Raw genomic sequence first — 17,899 nt, 5'->3', positions numbered from 1 at the left:
CACCATTTGAGGGCCCGTAGTGTGGCATTTTCTGCAGAGACATGATCAAATGTCTCTAACCCCAAGAAGTCACCGATGACAAACCACAGAAAACATGTCCAACAGAATCCAGCTGGGCAAACCCATGAGTTTATTGGGCTTCACAGCACACAGGTGAGAGCTTACTCACAGGAGCGTAGGCGACTCAAAGACATTGCGTCACTGGGAAGCCTGCCCCAGCACGAGCGACCACTTCTAAAAGCTAGGTCCTCCGAGCTGCCCGCGAGTCCGGTTTGCTGGCCCACAGTCTCCCAGCAATCACCACTGCTCACTTCACTTTTGCAGAGGACTCAGCCCCGTAACAGCAGCTTTGGTGGAGAGTACACCACAGAAGGGGTTTGCCATGGAGCAAAGCTGCTCACCTAAGGGCAGCAGAGACAGAGGACGGGGCTAGGGTCGCAAGAGCCTCTTTAAAAGCAAACGTCCTGGCCAGGAGAGAAGGTTTAGCGGTTAAGGAGCTTGCCTGTGAAGCCTAAGGACCCAGTTTGACTCCCCAGAACCCGCATAAGCCAGATCTACAAGGTGACACATACATATGGAGATGGCTTGTGGTGGCTGGAGGCCTTGACACGCCCGCTCTCTCTCTCTCAATAAGTAAAAATAAAAATTTTAAAAAGCAAACATTGGGCTGAAGAGATGTCTTAGCAGTTAAGGTGCTTGCCTGCAAAGCCTAAGGACCCATGTTCAACTCCAGAGCCCATGTAAGCCAGACACACAAAGGTGAGGTCATACCTGCCCACTAGGTGGCACAAGCATCTGGAGCTCGATTGCAGTGGCTGAGGGCCTAGGGCAATTATCTCTCTAATATTGAAAAAAACGTAAGCATTTAGAAAAGATGACGTCAATTAAGAGAGACTAATTGGGAGGGAGGGGATATAATGGGCAGTGGGTATGAGAGGGAGAGTGTGGAGGGTGGGGAGGATAACCATGGTTTATTGTCTATAACTAAGGAAGCTATCAATAAAAAAGTTTTTACAAAACTGAAACAGGAAGGGGAGGGGAAGCAAATGTCCAGCCAGGTGTGGTGGCACACATCTTTAGTCCCAGCACAAGGGAGGCAGAGGTAGGAAGATCACTGTGAGTTCAAGGCCAACATGAGACTACATTGTGAATTTCAGGTCAGCCTGAGCCAGATGGAGACCCTACCTGGGGAAAAAGAAAAGAAAACATCCAGTGCCTTAACTTCCTTCTTCTAGGCTCCGTCACCTCCCAGCAGTACAGGGTGGAGACCAACCCTCAGCACCACTGGGGACATTCAAGATCCAAACTCTACTGGCCTCGGTACCCGAAGTCACACAGCAAACTCAAGGCCAGATCGAGCTACACTGTCTCAAAATAAACATACAAATCCTTTTTAACAGTGTATTTTAATTTATTTGACAGAAAAAGAGGGAGAGGCACACCCAAGCCTCCAGCCACTGCAAATGAACTCCAGGCGCATGTGCCCCCTTGTGCATCTGGCTCACGTGGGTCCCGGAAATCGAACCTGGGTCCTTTGACTTTGCAGGCAAATGCTTTAACCACTAAGCCATCTCTCCAGCCCTAACTATATAAATCTAGAAGGACACGCTCTGGAAATTGTATACAAACGTCCAGTCACGCTGTGCACTGGGGGCTGTGAGAGTGCGCCCGCAGCTGTAACCCACTTACCCAGAGTCTCCTCCTGGTCGGAGCTCTTTCCAGAGACAGCATGGATGTGCACCCAGATGCCGAGGCTGGCAGGCATCCACAGGAGGTCATCCAAACTCTTGTGCCCTCCCTCTGGGCAGCTGGTCAGAGGACATCTTGCTCTCCAGTGGCTTGGGTGATGATGGCTTCATTAGTGACAAGGCTGGAGTCTGCTTTCCAGGGCATTCAGCAGAGCCCGGCCTGATCCCAGCAGCCTCCACTTCCATGTCCACGTGGGATCCGTTCTAAGTAAGTGGTGCCCCCTTTCCTTCCTGTTGTCGCCTCCCACTAGGCCGGGCTGAATGCATTCCCTCCGAGAGTAGTACCTGGGTCTTGCTCCTTCTGGCTGTGTGATGCCTTTCCATCCTTCTGCACTGGGTTTGGACCTCTGAACAGACAGACCTAACTAAATGCCTCAGTTCAGCATGGCTTCCTCAGGGCCTTATCTGACTCAAAGCCCCTGAGGATTTTGGAGGGTGGAGGACATGGGGTGAGGGAGCTGGAGGTGGGTCTCACTCTAGCCCAGGCTGACCGGAACTCACTCTGTAATTCCTGGGTGACCTGGAACTTACAGTGACCTTCCTACCTCTGCCTCCTAAATGCTGGGGTTAAAGGTGTGCCCCACATGCCTGGCATCTCAGGTTTCTTTAAAACATTTTATTTATTTATTTGAGACAGAGGGAGAGATAATGAGCATGGCAGGACATGTACTAACCTGTGCATCTGGCTTACGTGGGACCTGGAGACTTGAACCTGGGTCCTTTGGCTTTGCAAGCATATGCCTTAACCAAGCCATCTCTCCAGCCCTGATTTTTTTTTTTTTTTTGGTTTTTCGAGGTAGGGTCTCACTCTGGTCCAGGCTGACCTGGAATTAACTCTGTCATCTCAGGGTGGCCTTGAACTCATGGCAATCCTCCTACCTCTGCCTCCCGAGTGCTGGGATTAAAGGCGTGCGCCACCACGCCCGGCCCAGCCCTGATTTTTATTTGCACATTGCATGTACCAGGGTCTCTTGCTGCTACAAATGAATGCCAGCCTGTGAATCCACATTTTGTGTCTAGCTTTACATTGGGTGCTAGGGAATTGAACCCAAGTCAGCAGTCTTCTTTGCAAGCAACAGTCTTTAATCTTCAAGGCATTTCCCCAGCCCTAAGTCCCCTGATTTTAATCACTGTCTCCAACTAGACACAATTGGGAATGATAGTCTGAGCTCAAGCATCCCTGGGAGGTCACGAGCTTCCAGAGCCGCAAAGCTCCACTCTATGGTCTCACTGTTAACATGCACTCTGACAGAAGTTGGTACAAAGCTGCCATGGGAACAAGTTTCACTCACTCAACAAGGGCTATTGATATAACTCTGAACAGGATTTCAAACCATAAAGATGTCCAGGCCTCTGAACACTCAGGACTTGGTGACATCCGCCAGGCAGCCCTGGCCTGCGCATGGGAGGTGACAAGCCAACTCCTGCTGGAGCCAAGCGGATTTGTCAAACGTGGATCCAGGACCAGACAAAGGGGTTTTGCCATGGAGGAGAAGGTGTCTTTTTCCATACCTTCAGTAAGGGATGTACAGAGATAAATGGCATTACTGCAAGGCTCAAAGCCTTTATGAGTCTTACAAAAACCTCAGTATTTGCTGAATTGGACTCTCTCAAGACATCTCATCACACTGACTTCAGGAAGTAGCTGCCTAAGACTATGTTTATAATTGGTCTTGACTTCAATGGTTAGAGATCAAGGAGTATTTCTCAAAAAATGTGATGTTACAGGGGCTAGGGACAGAGCTCAGCCATAGAGCACTTGCTGAGCATGTGACAGGCCATGGGTTCCATCCTCAGTACTGAAAAGACCCACAATGTTAAATGTGACGAGGTGCCCCACTGTTAATCCACATGTAGCTAAAACAGCCTACCAGGAAAACACATCCCATTTCATAAGTGTGTTTCCCTCAACTCAGGGTTCACCCACGCCTTATGGGCAAGAACCATCATGAGGTTTACTGCAGTGGCCTCCACCCAACTGTTTCTATGTAGGGAAAGGAGCAGGTGAGGAGGTTCCAGAGGGAAATAGTCATGGCTACTGCCTCATCCTAATTTTCTTTTTTTTTTTTTAATTAATTAATTATTTATTTATTTGAAAGCAACAGACACAGAGAGAAAGACAGATAGAGGGAGAGAGAGAGAATGGGCGCGCCAGGGCTTCCAGCCTCTGCAAATGAACTCCAGACGCGTGCGCCCCCTTGTGCATCTGGCTAACGTGGGACCTGGGGAACCGAGCCTCGAACCTGGGTCCTTAGGCTTCACAGGCAAGCGCTTAACGGCTAAGCCATCTCTCCAGCCCTCATCCTAATTTTCCATAATGAAGTAATGGACTCATGTCCCGGTGGCTTGGGAAAGGTTCAATGCTCAGAGAGGCCCAGCTCAAGTCCACTGGAAATGGTAAGTGGGCCTTTCCCAATGACTTACGTGCTCATCACAATCATAATAGCTCGAACAGAAACTAGTCAGAGCAAGCCTCTACAGACTTTTTTATTTTAGAGACACAGAGAGAATTGGCACACCAGAGCCTCAGCCACTGTAATCAAACTCTAGACGCTTATGCCACCCAGTGGTCATGTGCGACCTTGCACTTGCCTTACCTTTTGCGTCTGGGTAACGTGTGATCTGGGAAGTCGAACACAGGTCCTTAGGCTTCATGGAAAGTACCTTAACTGCTAAGCCATCTCTCCAGCCCTACAGACTTTAGTACAGAAGACACTTGGGTGCCCTTACGAAAAATGAATAGCTTTATTTTTCTTTGATATACATTTAGAAAATTAGTCTGAGAGAAGGTTTCACGGTGTAGACTAAAGGACTATGTACAAAATCAGGAGTTCCAAGCCAGCAGGAGCAAGTGCCTAGGCCCTTGCCATCAGAGGGGAGGCGAGGTCTCTGATGGCTTTGGAGTTCAGCTGAGGGATGGTGCTGATCTTCAGGAGCTTGCTGCTGGCATACTTGTTCTTGATGGCCTACGAAAGTCACGTGTGGTCAGACGTGCCAGGGCTCCCTCATCCTTTAGTCCTCATCCAATCTACTAGGCTCAAATGGTGGTCCCCGAATAATCTGATAATGCCCAGTGACTGAAGTTAGCCATACACATTGCCCTCCAGCCCTGTGGGGGGCTAAAACCCACACAGGCAATGGAAAAAATAATTTTAAGCCAGGAATGGTAGCACTTGCCTTTAATCCCAGCAGTTGGGAAGCTAAGGTAGGAGGATTGCTATGAGTTCAAGGCCTACCTGAGCTAGAGTGAGAGCCTACTTCAAAAAAAAAAAAAACAGAAAAATAATGTCAAGGCCCAAGGAACAGGATCTCCTCATGAGCTACTTGAGAGGAAAAAAAGTAAAAGGTCCGTCATACGTAAGCGGCATCAGGACCAGCAGCAAGAAGTGGCAATGAAAGTGAGCAGCAAAGAAAGGCCGGGCAGCCCTGTGGGCTGGGACAGTGTGCTTCTACAGTGTGCGACGTCATGCTGGAACCGTATGAAGAAGCAAATCAGGTGATGTGAGGCCACTTGACTATTCAGGGGACAAGCTTTTCGCCACCACACCCTTAGCGTGCTCGGACATCTGGTGTCCACAAACACAGGGCAGACTTGAGACTCCTGCACACACCAGGAAGCTTCTCGTCATCCCTTCACCATGCTCATTAGGTGCCAATCTCCGCTGCCAAAATGCCAAGCTAAGGGCCCCAAGTGCCATCACCTGGATACACAGGCCTGCACAGCTGTGTCACCCGCTGACCATCCTTCCCCACGCGCTGAGGGCCCTGCTCAGAGGGCGGCCGCGGGCGCGGAGTAAGCACGCGCTGGGCCCGGCCACTCGGCCTGTCTACCTTGCTTCAGACAAGGTCTGCTTTCAAGGTTCATCAGTACGCTTCACCGTGCCAGAAAAATTAAAGAATCTGCTAAAATAAGACTCCCATAAATGTAATAATACGCATATGTGCAGATGTAAACACACATACAGAAACCCATCAGCGAACACTTCCCGGCGCTTAGGAAACAACAGTACTCACGATGAATTTTGTTAAGTTCTCGTTGACTTTCACCACGTTTTTGGCCATATGCTGCATGACTTCCAAGACCTCATTTTCTGTGTAGCCTGTGTAATACTGCTGCTTTAGGTTCTGAAATACCAGGCAGAGAGAAGGAAGATGACTGGTCAAGAGAGCCTCCGCCCCTTCAGGAGAGTGCATCTTACACACCGCCGTCACCTGTAAAAGCTGTGAGAGCCAAGGCTGGAGGTGCAGGCTTGAAATCCCAGCTAACTTGAGGCAGGAGGATGGCAAGTTCAAGGCCTGCCTGGACTACTTAGTGAGATATTGTCTAAAATAAAAATATTAGCCAGGCATGGTGGCACACGCCTTTAATCCCAGCACTTGGGAGGCAGAAGTAGGAAGACTGCTGTGAGTTTGAGGCCACCCTGAGACTACAAGAGTGAATTCCAGGTCAGCCTGGGCTAGAGTAAGACCCTACCTCACAAAAATAAAAATAAATAAAATACTATGAGCCAGGCATGGTGGCACACTCCTTTAATCCCAGCACTCAGGAGACGGAGGTAGGAGGACTGCTGTGAGTTCGAGGCCACCTTGAGACTACATAGTAAATTCCAGGCCAGCCTGGACTAGAGCAAGACCCTACCTCAAAAAATTAATTAATTAAATAAAATACTGTGGTTGGGGATATAACTCAGTGGCAGGTCACTTTCCTAGCATCTGTAAGACCTTGGGATCAATCCCTAATACCACAACTTAAAAAAGGAGGGGAGGAGGCTGGAGAGATGGCTTAGCAATCAAGGCTCATGCCTGTGAAGCCTAAGGACCCAGGTTATATTCTCCAGGTCTGATGTAAGTCAGATGCACATGGTGACACATGTATCTAGAGTTTGTTTGCTGTGGCTAGAGGCCCTGGCATGCCCATTGTCTGCCTGTCTGTCTTTCTCTCTCTCCCTCCCTCTCTGTCTCTAATAAATAAATTAAAAAAAAAAAAAAAAAAAAAAAAGCTGGGATGAAGAGATGGCTTAGTGGTTGAGGTGCTTGCCTGTGAAGTCTAAGGACCCATGTTTGACTGCCCAGATCTCACATAAGCCAGATGCACAAGGTGATGCATGCACAAGGTTGCTCATGTGCATGAGGTGGTGCACACACATCTGGAGTTCAACTGTAATGGCTGGAGGCCCTAGCAAGCCAATTCTCTCTCATTAAAAAACAGTCTCACAAGCCAGGCATGGTGGTGCATGCCTTTAGTCCCAGGACTCGAGAGGCAGAGGTCAGAGGATTGCCATGAGTTCGAGGCCACCCTGAGATTCCATAGTGAATTCCAGGTCAGCCTGGGCTAGAGTGAAACCCTACCTCGGGGGGGAAAAAAAAAGTCCCACAGCTAAATGTAATAATCTAGCAAACCCAGAACTGAAATTAACCCTGGATTCTCTTGTCAGACAGACCCTTGTGTACAGAGAAACTTCAGAGAAGTCCCACATACTGACTCCTAACCTGCCCCCTCAAATCAGAATTCCAGCAGAAGCCTGATTGTCAGTGGGTGGTCAGACTATGCACACTGATAATGTTTTATTTGTGAGCAGAGAGAGAGTGTATGTGCAAGAGTGAGCAAGAAAGCATAGACATGTCAGGGCCTCTTGTTCCTGCAAAGAACTCCAGATGAATACACTACTTGGTGTATCTGGCTTTGCCTGGGTACTGGGGAAACTGAAGCTGGGCCAACAGACTTTGCAAGCAAGATTCTTTAATGGCTGAGCCATCTCCCCAGCCCTGTGGTAACAACTTAGCCCTAAATGACCCCTTTCAATGCTCATGCTCAGGCAAAATGAGCTCAATCCTAACGCAGTATGAGAAGGGAGCAAGGGGACACTCTCAATGCACAACCGTCAGGGTTGAAAATCAATCCCCAGAAAACAGCCCAAGAGCCCATGGCTGAGAGTCCAGAGCATATGTAAGCAACGCAGCTAAAATGAACCTTGTTCCCACAAAACCCCACAGCATCCTTTTTCATGTTTGGTTTATTCGTCTTGTATTTTAAGTTAGCAGATACATAAACACATATGCATAAACGTTCTTTCCCATGTAAACCAGCATATGTAGCCGTGTAGGACAATGGCTCCACCATACTGCCCTGGCAGCCTTGCCCATCACCCAGAGACCATGCAGGGCCAAGGCTTCAAGCAGAGGAAAAGGCCTGATGTTCCTCCTTCCCCTCCAGAAGGGACAGCAAGCTTGGAGAAGCCACCTCTAGGCCGTCTCCCACTTCACTCTCGTGTCCCTGGGAGACTGTCATGAGGTGATGAGGCTTTCCACTGGGGTTAACATAGTGTAGGACCAGCTCCTCTCCCCAAGTTCAGCCTTGGACTTGAACTACAGTCAGGGTTCCTTTTATCACGTCATCCTTCCAGGGTGTGGGACAAGGACCAGGGAGCTGGCATCCCATCTAAAAGTAGTCCATTTTTTTTTTTCTCAAGGTAAGGTTTCACTCTAGTCCAGGCTGACCTAAAATTCATGCTGTAGTCCCAGGCTAGCCTCAAATTCAGTGATCCTCCTCCCTCTGCCTCCCCAATGCTAAGATTAAAACATGAGCCACCATGCCCGGCTCTATTTTATATGGGTACTCAGAAACTAAACCCAGAGTGCCAGGCCTTGCAAGCAAGCGCCTTAACCACTGAGCATTTTCTCCAGCCAACCCCTTTTTTTTTTTGATTCTGTGGGGTTTTATTGTTGTTTTATAATTTTTTACTTTTACTTATTTATTTGAGAAAAAGAATGGACATACCACTGCAAACAAACTCCAGACACATGCCCCCCTTGTCCCTCTGGCTAATGTGGGTCCTGGGGAACTGAACCTTGGTCCTTTGGCTTTGCAGGCAAGTGCCTTAACCGCTAAGCCATCTCTCTAGCCCTTGTTGTTTTTGAGACAAAGTCTCATCCTGTATCAAACTCTCTGTCCTGTGCCCCAGCCTCACTGCTGAGACAGCAGGCAGAAATCATGACCCACGGTGGGCTCTTTGTATGTGGACATCAGCCGTGCCTTGGCCTTGCTTTGTCTAGTTGTGTTACAACCTGTCTCAACTAAGTGCCTAAGGAATCCTGCCTGAAAGGTCTCAGTGGCCTTCCTTGTCACACCTCCATATTTATGTGACATCATACACTCATGTCTCTTTCCTTCAGGCCTTTGACCTTCTAACAATTGTTTCAAGGACAGTGTTGGAAAGCATAGCATCTCATCATGAGGGTTTAAAAATATAACCTCATTTCTCCTTAAATCCACCACTCACCCATTTTCCTTGGCCCAGCACCTTCTGAGACAAGCAGGAAGCGGCTGCTGCCACCTGGGAAGGGTGGTAATGCACCATGTCGTAGTCGACAAGAGTCAGCTCCATCAGGTACTTGGCTAAGGTGTGCTGTTCCACATCCACCTGGAAGAACAGCGTGGGCAGGGGACATTATGACTACCTGGCCACATCTGGGACAAGGCCAAGGAGCTCAAATCCATCCCACAACATGCTCTAAGCACAGAACTCAAGGCCTAGGAATGGAAGAGCTAAGCACCAAGATTTCCTAAAGGGGACAGGGGTGATGGCTCAGCAGTAAAAGGTACTTGCCTACAAAGCTTACCAGCCCAGGTACAATTCCCAAGTACCCATAAAGCCAGACACACAAAGCGACACATGTGTCTGGAGTTCATTTGCAGTAACAGAAGGCTCTGGTGTGCCCAAACTTCCTTCCTCTTCCTCTTTTCTCCCTCCTCTCTCATAAATAAATGAAAATATTTTTTTAAGAGCTGGGTGTGGTGGCACAAGTCTTTAAACACAGTACTGAGTAGGCAGAGGTAGGAGGATCGCCATAAGTTTGAGGACAGCCTGAGGCTACATAGTGAATTCCAGGTCAGCCTGGGCTAGAGTGAGACCCTACATTGAAAAACCAAAAAAAAAAAGCAATTAAATTCAATGGAAATGTCAGCCAATATTTTCTCCTTTTTTTTTTTTTTTAGAGGCAAGCACAACAGATTGGCCCCTTTTTTTAATGCAAGAGAGAGGGAATTAGTGCACCAGGGCCTCCAGCCACTGTCATCGAACTCCAAATCCACGTGTCACCTGTGCGCATGTGCAACCTCGTGCGCTTGCATCACCTGTGTGTTTGGCTTACATGGGACCTAGAGATTTGAACGTGGGTCCTTAAGCTTTGTAGGCAAGTACCTTCGCCACTAAGCCATCTCTCCAGCCCTCTTCCTTTCTTTTCTTTTTCTTTGTTTCAGTTTTTCCACGTAGGGTCTCAATCTAGCCCAGGCTGCCCTGGAATTCACTGTGGAGTCTCAGGGTGGCCTTGAACTCATAGCAATCCTCCTACCTCTGCCTCCCAAGTGCTGGGATTAAAGGCATGACCACCACGCCCTGCTTCCTTCTCCTTTCTTTACTAAAATATTGCAAAGACAAAAGAAAAGATTTCCTAAAGGAAACTTCCTGTGTCTTTTCTTTTCCTTTTCTTTTTTTCTTTTTTTTTGGCTTTTAATTTCTAAATATTTATTTGAAAAAGGGTATGGTGTGGCAGGGGCCCCTGGCATTGCAAATGAACTCCAGACACATGTGCAACTTTGTGTATCTGGCTTTACATGGGTGCTGGGGAACTGAACCCGCATCATTCTATAAGCCAGTGCCTTTAACCACTGAGCCTTCTCCCTCGAGCCCCAGCTTTCCACACATCTAAGCTTTCTTAGTCAGATCAGGTTTCGGAGGGAGACACGAAGCAAAGAACAAAATCCACTGTGGAGCGGGAGGCACTCACCTCCCCAGCTTTCGAAGCTCGCCTTAGGAAGTGTAGTGGTAAGGGTCGTCCCAACTCAAATTTCAGCTCTTTCAAAATTAGAGTCTCCATTTCTCGGATCTGAGGACTGGTATAAGCATTGTCTGTGATGTAAACGAAGTCTTCGATGTTTGGAGAAAACATCTCCTCGTATTTGGAAGCCAAGAGCAGAGCAGTAATCCCAACCAGCTGCAGCTTCTTCCGGGAAACAGGCTGAACCTGGCAGAAACAGATGCAGCATGTCACACCTGACTTGAGTTCGGGGATCTGGGACAGATGTGAGGGCATCAAGGCCTGAGAAGGAGCAGCAGTCCATCCATGATCACAGGCCTCTGCAGGACACAGGAGACCTGTGTGTTGACAGAAAGAACCCTCAAGTAGCACATTCTTACCAAGCAGTGAGTGAGGCAGTCTCAGGGCAGAGATTCCTACACACAATCTCATCTGGTCCTCACCAGAATCCTGGGAAGTACTTTTGTTTTGTTTTTATACATTGTTAAATTTTTTCTCCTCCCTGAGGTCTAGCCCAGGCTGACCTGGAATTCACTATGTAGTCTCAGTCTGGTCTTGAACTCAACAGTGATCTTACCTCTGCTTCCAAGTCTTGGAATTAAATGTGAGCACCACCATGCTTGGCTTTTTTTTTTTTTTTTTTAAAGGAGGCTCTTGAGATGGCTCACAGGTTAAATGAGCTTGCTTGCAAAGGCTGGTGGCAGAGGTTCAAATCCCTAGTGCCCACATAAAGCCAGATGCACAAAATTGTGCATGCATCTGAAGTTCGTTTGCAGTGCAAAGAGGCCCTATTGCACCCATTCTCTGTCTCTCTCTGCCTGCAAATAAATACATTAAAAAATGTTAAAAATACAAAAAAAATAATAATTTTTTTTTCCTTTTAAGGCTGGGGAGATAGGTAAGTACTTGCCTCGCAAGTATGGAGATCTAAGTTTGATCCCCAGAACCCATGTAAATTCCAGGCATGGAGGCACACACCCATTACCCCAGGTCTTGGTGGCAGACATGGGGATCTCTAGAGGTCGCTGGCCAGCCAGTCTAACCTAAACTGGTGAGCTCCAGGCCAATAGATTATGTCTCAAGAAGAGGATGATGCCTGAGGAACAAAACCCAGGTTGTCTTTAGACACACACACACACACACACACACACACATACACACACACAAACATGCATATACTCATGCACACATACCACACATATACACATGCCAAAAAATTAAATTCCAGTTAAGCATTTTGGGTTACAGAATACTGAACATATTCCCACCGCCCCCCCAGCCCAGGTGTAGGCTGGCCTAATGCCACTGCCCAAAGTTGGTAACCAGCAGCAAAGGTCTGGAGGACTAGCTGTCCTTTTGGGGAGCTCCAGCTTAGCTCTCATGCAGCGCTGAGAGCCCCTAGAGGCACACACTTGCCTGTAAAAATCGGTCCATGATGGCAACGCACATATACAGAGTTTCTTGCAGCAGCCGGAACTTGGAGTGGACTTGGACCAGCCAGTCCACCAGGATGGCACGCATACGTCCGTTTATGTCTCTCCCTTCTAAGAAACGTGGGGTGATGGACTGCAAAACCTGTTGGGGGGAAAGAAAAGACCTTGTTCCCTCCTCGGCTCTGTGGCAAGTTCTGTAGTGACTACACAAGCCAAACACAAAGGCCTGCCCACCTCCAGCTGCCGGAGATACTGGTAGATGTCCTTCACGTAGTCGCTGCACAGCTGAGGGTTCTCCCAGTCCTCATTATCAATGTCCTCAACCTTGCAGAGCAGAGCATCCGAGAAAGCCTGGCAGAGGTTCTCTTCCTTCATGGAGACATCCTCAGGGGTGGGAGAAGAGCTCTATGCCGATAAGTAAAACACAGGTATTAAGGCCTAGAACTCGGGACTGCAGGAGAGGCTCAGTGGGGAAAGTAATTGCAAAGGACCCGAGTTTGAGACCCTAGCACCCGTGTAAAATAAGAAGTCAAGCATGGTGGCATGTGCCTGTGGTCTGGGGAGGCGGTGACAGGAGGATCCCCGGGACGAGCTGGCTAGAGTAGCCAAATTGGCAATTCTAGGTTCAGCAGCTGGAAAAGACCTGTGATGTTGACCAATGGCCTACACACAGACCACACAAAACTCCTATAACTAATGTTCTACAGACACTATTTATAGATTATGTGTGTTCCTTTCAGCCTGCCACTGGTGGAACAAAAGCTCTGTAAGCTTACATTTGTTTTAGTCAGCTTTGTTCACACTTGTATTAATTCTTACACAGAAGACCCTCAATAATTGAGAGACTTGACTACCTGGGTTCTTCGATTACAAGACCTGATTATTGCCGGGCGTGGTGGTGCACACCTTTAATCCCAGCACTTGGGAGGCAAAGGTAGGAGGATCCCTGTGAGTTCAAGACCACCCTGAGACTACACAGTGAAATCCAGGTCAGCCTAAGCCAGAGCAAAACTCTACCTCAAAAAAAAAAAAAAAAAAAAAGAACTGATCTTTGTGCAGACTATTCCGCAAATATGATGTTTGCTTCTCTTCAACTAATTTACTAATTTAAATTAAGAAACTGGCAAGTTTACTGCCAGCTTACTGTGTCAGTGAGCCTGGGTTGGACTGGGGGGTCTTATAAGGTGGAAAGCAGCAGAGGGAGACACTAGGCTCGGATCACGGGCCTCTACAGGCACACTCACCCTGCCCAAACAAATAAAGAAAAAGCACCCTGTAGTGCTCCATCACACAGGAGGTCAGATCCCTGTACCTTCGGAGGCAACATTTCCATCTGTACTGGTTTCACAGAAGCAGTAGGTTTCAGTGGCTTGCTGACATTGGTCGCTTTGGTGGGCGGAATGAGCACTTTGGTGTTCTGAGCTTTCTATAAGGAGAAAGGAAAGTGAATAGGGCAAAACAGCCAAAGTGGACCTCAAAGTCCCACAGCATCCGCCCCCCGCCCCCCCACCCTCCCCGCACAGGTTGCCTCACCGCCGTCACCTTAGCTACTTGCGCTGCCCTGGGTTTAACTTTATTTCCAATTTCCTCTAAAACCACACGCCTGACGGTCACATGGCCCTTAGCTTTAGGATTAACTCCTATGTCAGTATTCTCCAAATCACTGGACACCTAAAAGAAAAAAAAGAAGAAAACAAGATTAAACACTATTTAAAATACCTAGCTTCTCAAATTTGATTACTCAAACTATAATTGTGAGAAAGGCACATATTAGGTCTAAAAATACTATTCAAGATGACATCACTCAAAGCAGGCCGATCACTCATCTTCCTTATGGATCAGACACATCAGCCTACCAACATTTTTTTCTGTGGTAGATGTACATGTGTGTGTACCAGCACACACATGCACTCGTGTGGTTGCCCGAGTATCAGCTTCAGGTCTCTTCCTCAGTCACTCCTACGTTTTCACACAGGGTCTCACACTCAACCTACAACTCCTTGAAGCGGCCAAACTAGCCAGCAAGCTCTGGGGATCTACCATGCCCAGCACTGGAATTACAGCACACACTGCCACACGCAGCATTTTTAGCTAGGGATCTGAACTCAGGTCTTCTTGACCCACTGAGCCATCTCCCTGGTCCCTGCCACTAGTCTTATAGAACTATTTAAGATGCAAGTAATCTCTAAGAAAACATTAAAGACTGGGGTGTGTGGTACACGCCTTTAATCCCAGCACATGGAGGCAGAGGTAGAAGGATTGTCATGAGTTTCAGGCCACCCTGAGACTGAATTCCAAGTCAGCCTGGGCTAGAGAGAGACCCTGCCTCAAAAAAACAAAAAATAAAAAAGTGTCATTTAGGGCAGGCATGGTGGTGCACACCTTTAATCCCAGCACTCAGAAGACAGAGGTAGGAATGCCAGGCCACACTGAGGCTACATAGTGAATTCCAGGTCAGTCTGGGCTAGAATGAGAACTTACCTCTAAAAAATAAATAAATAAAATGTTATTTAGTTTAAATCTTTCCTTTTCTGAGATTAATACCAAGTGTATTTGATTTTTTAAACTTAATTTTCCTTATTTGCACACATAGGGGGGTGGAGAGGGATGTACCAAGCTCTCTTGCAGCTGTAAATGAATGCCAAATACATGCATCACTTTTTGCATTCAGGTTTACCTGGGTGCTGCGGAGTTGAACCCTGGGCCTACAGGCTTTGCAAGCAAGTGCCTTTAATCACTGAGCCTCCTCAGCCTTGGCAAGTATAGTATGAAAAGTTACAGAGCTATTTATTATACCAATAACAACAGGTCTAGTTGTTTAATAAAAGCAAATGTCTAACAGACAGGCGTGATGGCACATGCCTTTAATCCTATTCAGGAGGCAGAGGCAGGAGGATCACCAGGAGTTGGAAGCCACCCTGAGACTACATGGTGAATGCCAGGTCAGTCTGGGCTACATGAGACCCTGCCTCGAAAAGCCAAAAAGAGAAAAAGAGAGAGAGAGATCCAGGTGTGGTGGCACATGCCTTTAATCCCAGCATTTGGGAGGCAGAAGTAGGATTGCCATGAGTCTGAGGCCACCCTGAGACTACATAGTAAATTCCAGGTCAGCCTGGGCTAGAGTGAGACCCTACTTTGGCAGGGGGAGGGGGTAGAAAGGGGGTTGGGGGAGGGAAGAGACTGAAGAGATGGTTCAGAGGTTAGAGGCACTTGCCTGCAAAACCTGATGACCCGGGTTTGATTCTCAAATGCTCAAATAAAGCTAGATACACAAAGTTTGCAAATGGCAAGAGGCCCCAGCATACCTAAACTCTTTTTTTATGTCTGCCTCTTTCTCTGTCTCAAATAAATAAATAAATTTTAGTGATTATAAGGCTTTTATTTTACATTTTTTTAATACAATCAAAGCAGTGAAATGTTAAGTAGATAACCATACAATTCATAAAATAAAGAATGTAACTAACCTAAAATGAAATGACAAGAACTTGGAGATTTTCAAGGTCTTGCTGAAATAATTACTTGGGAATAATGATATTGAGAAATGAAAAACCACCTGTGAAAAATATAGGAGATGTAGAAAAAGCTAATGCTAAAATTCAACATGTTAATGTTATCAACAAGGTAGCTTTCTACTTCTGTTTCATCAGGTTTCTTGGCCTTTTCTGTGGATAAATATCTTGAAGTACTAAAGTGACTACAAATAAAAACTAGGCCACTAAAGTCACTACTATCCTCAAGTCTTTGAACCAGTTGGGATAATGTGGTAAGAGGAAAAAGTCCCCAGACCTATTACTGTCATGACTATAGCTTCACGGAGTTCTTCAGAAATGAGAATGCAAACCATGAAAACACACAGGGACCCATACTGTTAACTAAATTAAGGTGGTCTGGTTTGGCTGGACTACTTTCTGGCAGAGTAAAACCCCATCTGACCCTTCCCAAGAAAGCTAGGGAACTAGCTCTGTGAGTCTTCTGAGTAAAAGCTAACATAGGAATGTAATATAAGTCTTTGTTGTGACCGTGACCAAAGGCATAGCAACAAACGGTATTAGTCTTGCTAGAGTTACATACAATGCTGGCTTTGGGCTGTCAAGTAGGTAAATGATGTCACTTGGTGGCCTAGCAGGAAGGACTGCTTGCTTCTCTTTATTCTTAAAGCTGCATGGCGATGTATGATAGCATTATGTCATGCTCATAAGCACTTGAAATGATCCACAAAAGCCAAGGAAAGAAAGGAGAAAGGTTCTGCTGAAGAGATGGCTTGGAATAAAGTGTATCTATTCTGCTAGCTCTGAGTCTCACTGTGTAAGGGTATTTCAGCATCTTGAATTCACCACGTAGTCTCAGGCTGTCCTGGAACTCACAGTGATCCTCCTACTTCTGCTTCCCAAGTGTTGCTAGCATCGCATGGTGATCTTGAAAGAGCAACTTCTAAATCTTTAAAAATATTTTTTAATTTAAAAAGAAAAAAGCTGGGCATGGTTGTGCATGCCTTTAATCCCAGCACTTGGGAGGTAGAGGTAAAAGGATTACCATGAGTTTAAGGCCACCCTGAGAGCATATAGTGAATTACAGGTCAGCCCGGTTTAGAGCAAGACCCTAACTCAAAAAACTAAAGAAGAATGAATTTGACTATTGAATAACCTGGGTCAATTAGACAAAAAATTATGTGTTACTCTGACGCAGATGTCAAGAGGACACAACCATTGAATGTATTAATTCAGTATGTAGGGTTCACACTGTTCAATTTTTCCAGCATCAACTGCCAGCTGAAAGAAAAAAAATGTTTGAAAGTTTAATGCTGATGGGCTGAAGCCTGATAATGTGACTGAGTTTAAACTCATCTAGAAGGGAAAATTGAAAGCTTTGAAAGAACCTGGCAGTGGGGACAATGGAACTCAGCTGCGTAAGAGCCCTCCGATTTTCAGGAACACAAAAGTAAATCCAGGTACACTGCAAGCCCACAGGGAAGATACCTAAAAGCCAGGAAGACTTTGATTTTTGCAAAAATAAATAAAGGAATTTGGGAAACTTTTCTGTCTGCAATATTGATCTCAGGTATATGTCAATTTTCTATTACCTTCCAGTGATTTTTTTTTTTTTCCTGAAAGAGGATAACCCCAGCCAGGCGTGGTGTCGCACGCCTTTAATCCCAGCACTCAGGAGGCAGATTTCTGTGAGTTCGAGGCCACCCTGAGACTACATAATCAATTCCAGGTCATAAACAAACAACAACAAAGACAACCCTATACATTAATGAAGTTGGCCTGGGAGACAAGTGTGCACAAATCAATGGAAAATTCCTACAAAGCAAAGTGTGAAAAGTTTGAAAAACAGCTATGGAGGTGATGGCTCAGCCATGGAGAGGCCTGGACAGCTTTGCCCATTGCTTCCCGTCCTTGACGTCCCCACCCCCACCTCGATCCCAGCGGACCCGGGGATGACACAGTGGGAGGGGAACCCCAAGAATAGGAAGACAGACAGCTGCTCGGTTGGGGTTCGCGGGATGACCCACGCTCAGGAGGGTCACCGGGCAGCTGTCCCGTCCCCAAGCCTCACTCGAAGCAGAAGGGAAAAGCCGGCCACGGCGAGGCAGGCCGGGACGCCAGGGGAGCCCTGAGCCCCGGGATAAAGGAAGGGCGACGGCAGAAGAAGGCGGGAGAGGCCGGTGGAGGCTGCGGGCCCAGGCTGGGCAAGGGAGTGCGGGGCGCAGGCCGCACTCACCGTCGGTCGTCGGAGCAGCGCCATGAGGGAGCGGGGAGGCCGCGGAGCCGGTCCCGCCCGGGGAGCGAGGCGGACGGGAGCGCCAAGCCGCTGGGTCCGCGGTACCGTTGGTCTGCAGTGCGGGCTGAGAGCGACGGCGAGGGGCGGCGAGCTCCGCGGGGTCCGGGATTCAAATAC

The 17,899-nt window shown here is 47.4% G+C and overlaps 1 protein-coding gene and 1 pseudogene across 1 annotated transcript; both read right to left on the bottom strand.

The window, feature by feature from the left end:
* Positions 1 to 4,469: 4,469 nt before the first annotated feature.
* Positions 4,470 to 17,860, bottom strand: Ccnb2 (cyclin B2). Its single transcript, XM_045160365.1, has 9 exons — positions 17,723 to 17,860; positions 13,541 to 13,669; positions 13,311 to 13,424; positions 12,233 to 12,403; positions 11,982 to 12,140; positions 10,536 to 10,772; positions 9,029 to 9,169; positions 5,763 to 5,873; positions 4,470 to 4,714 (listed from the first exon to the last, which is right to left on the bottom strand). The coding sequence occupies exons 1-9, from the start codon at positions 17,744 to 17,746 to the stop codon at positions 4,604 to 4,606; spliced, it is 1,197 nt and encodes a 398-aa protein (XP_045016300.1). The 5' UTR covers positions 17,747 to 17,860; the 3' UTR covers positions 4,470 to 4,603.
* On the bottom strand, positions 15,628 to 16,321 carry LOC105944325 (annotated as a pseudogene).
* Positions 17,861 to 17,899: the final 39 nt, after the last annotated feature.

This window comes from Jaculus jaculus, chromosome 10 (assembly GCF_020740685.1).
Source record: "Jaculus jaculus isolate mJacJac1 chromosome 10, mJacJac1.mat.Y.cur, whole genome shotgun sequence".
NCBI lineage: Eukaryota > Metazoa > Chordata > Mammalia > Rodentia > Dipodidae > Jaculus > Jaculus jaculus.
The sequence above is the reverse complement of the archived record's forward strand: the minus strand, read 5'-3'. Positions and strand labels throughout refer to the sequence as shown.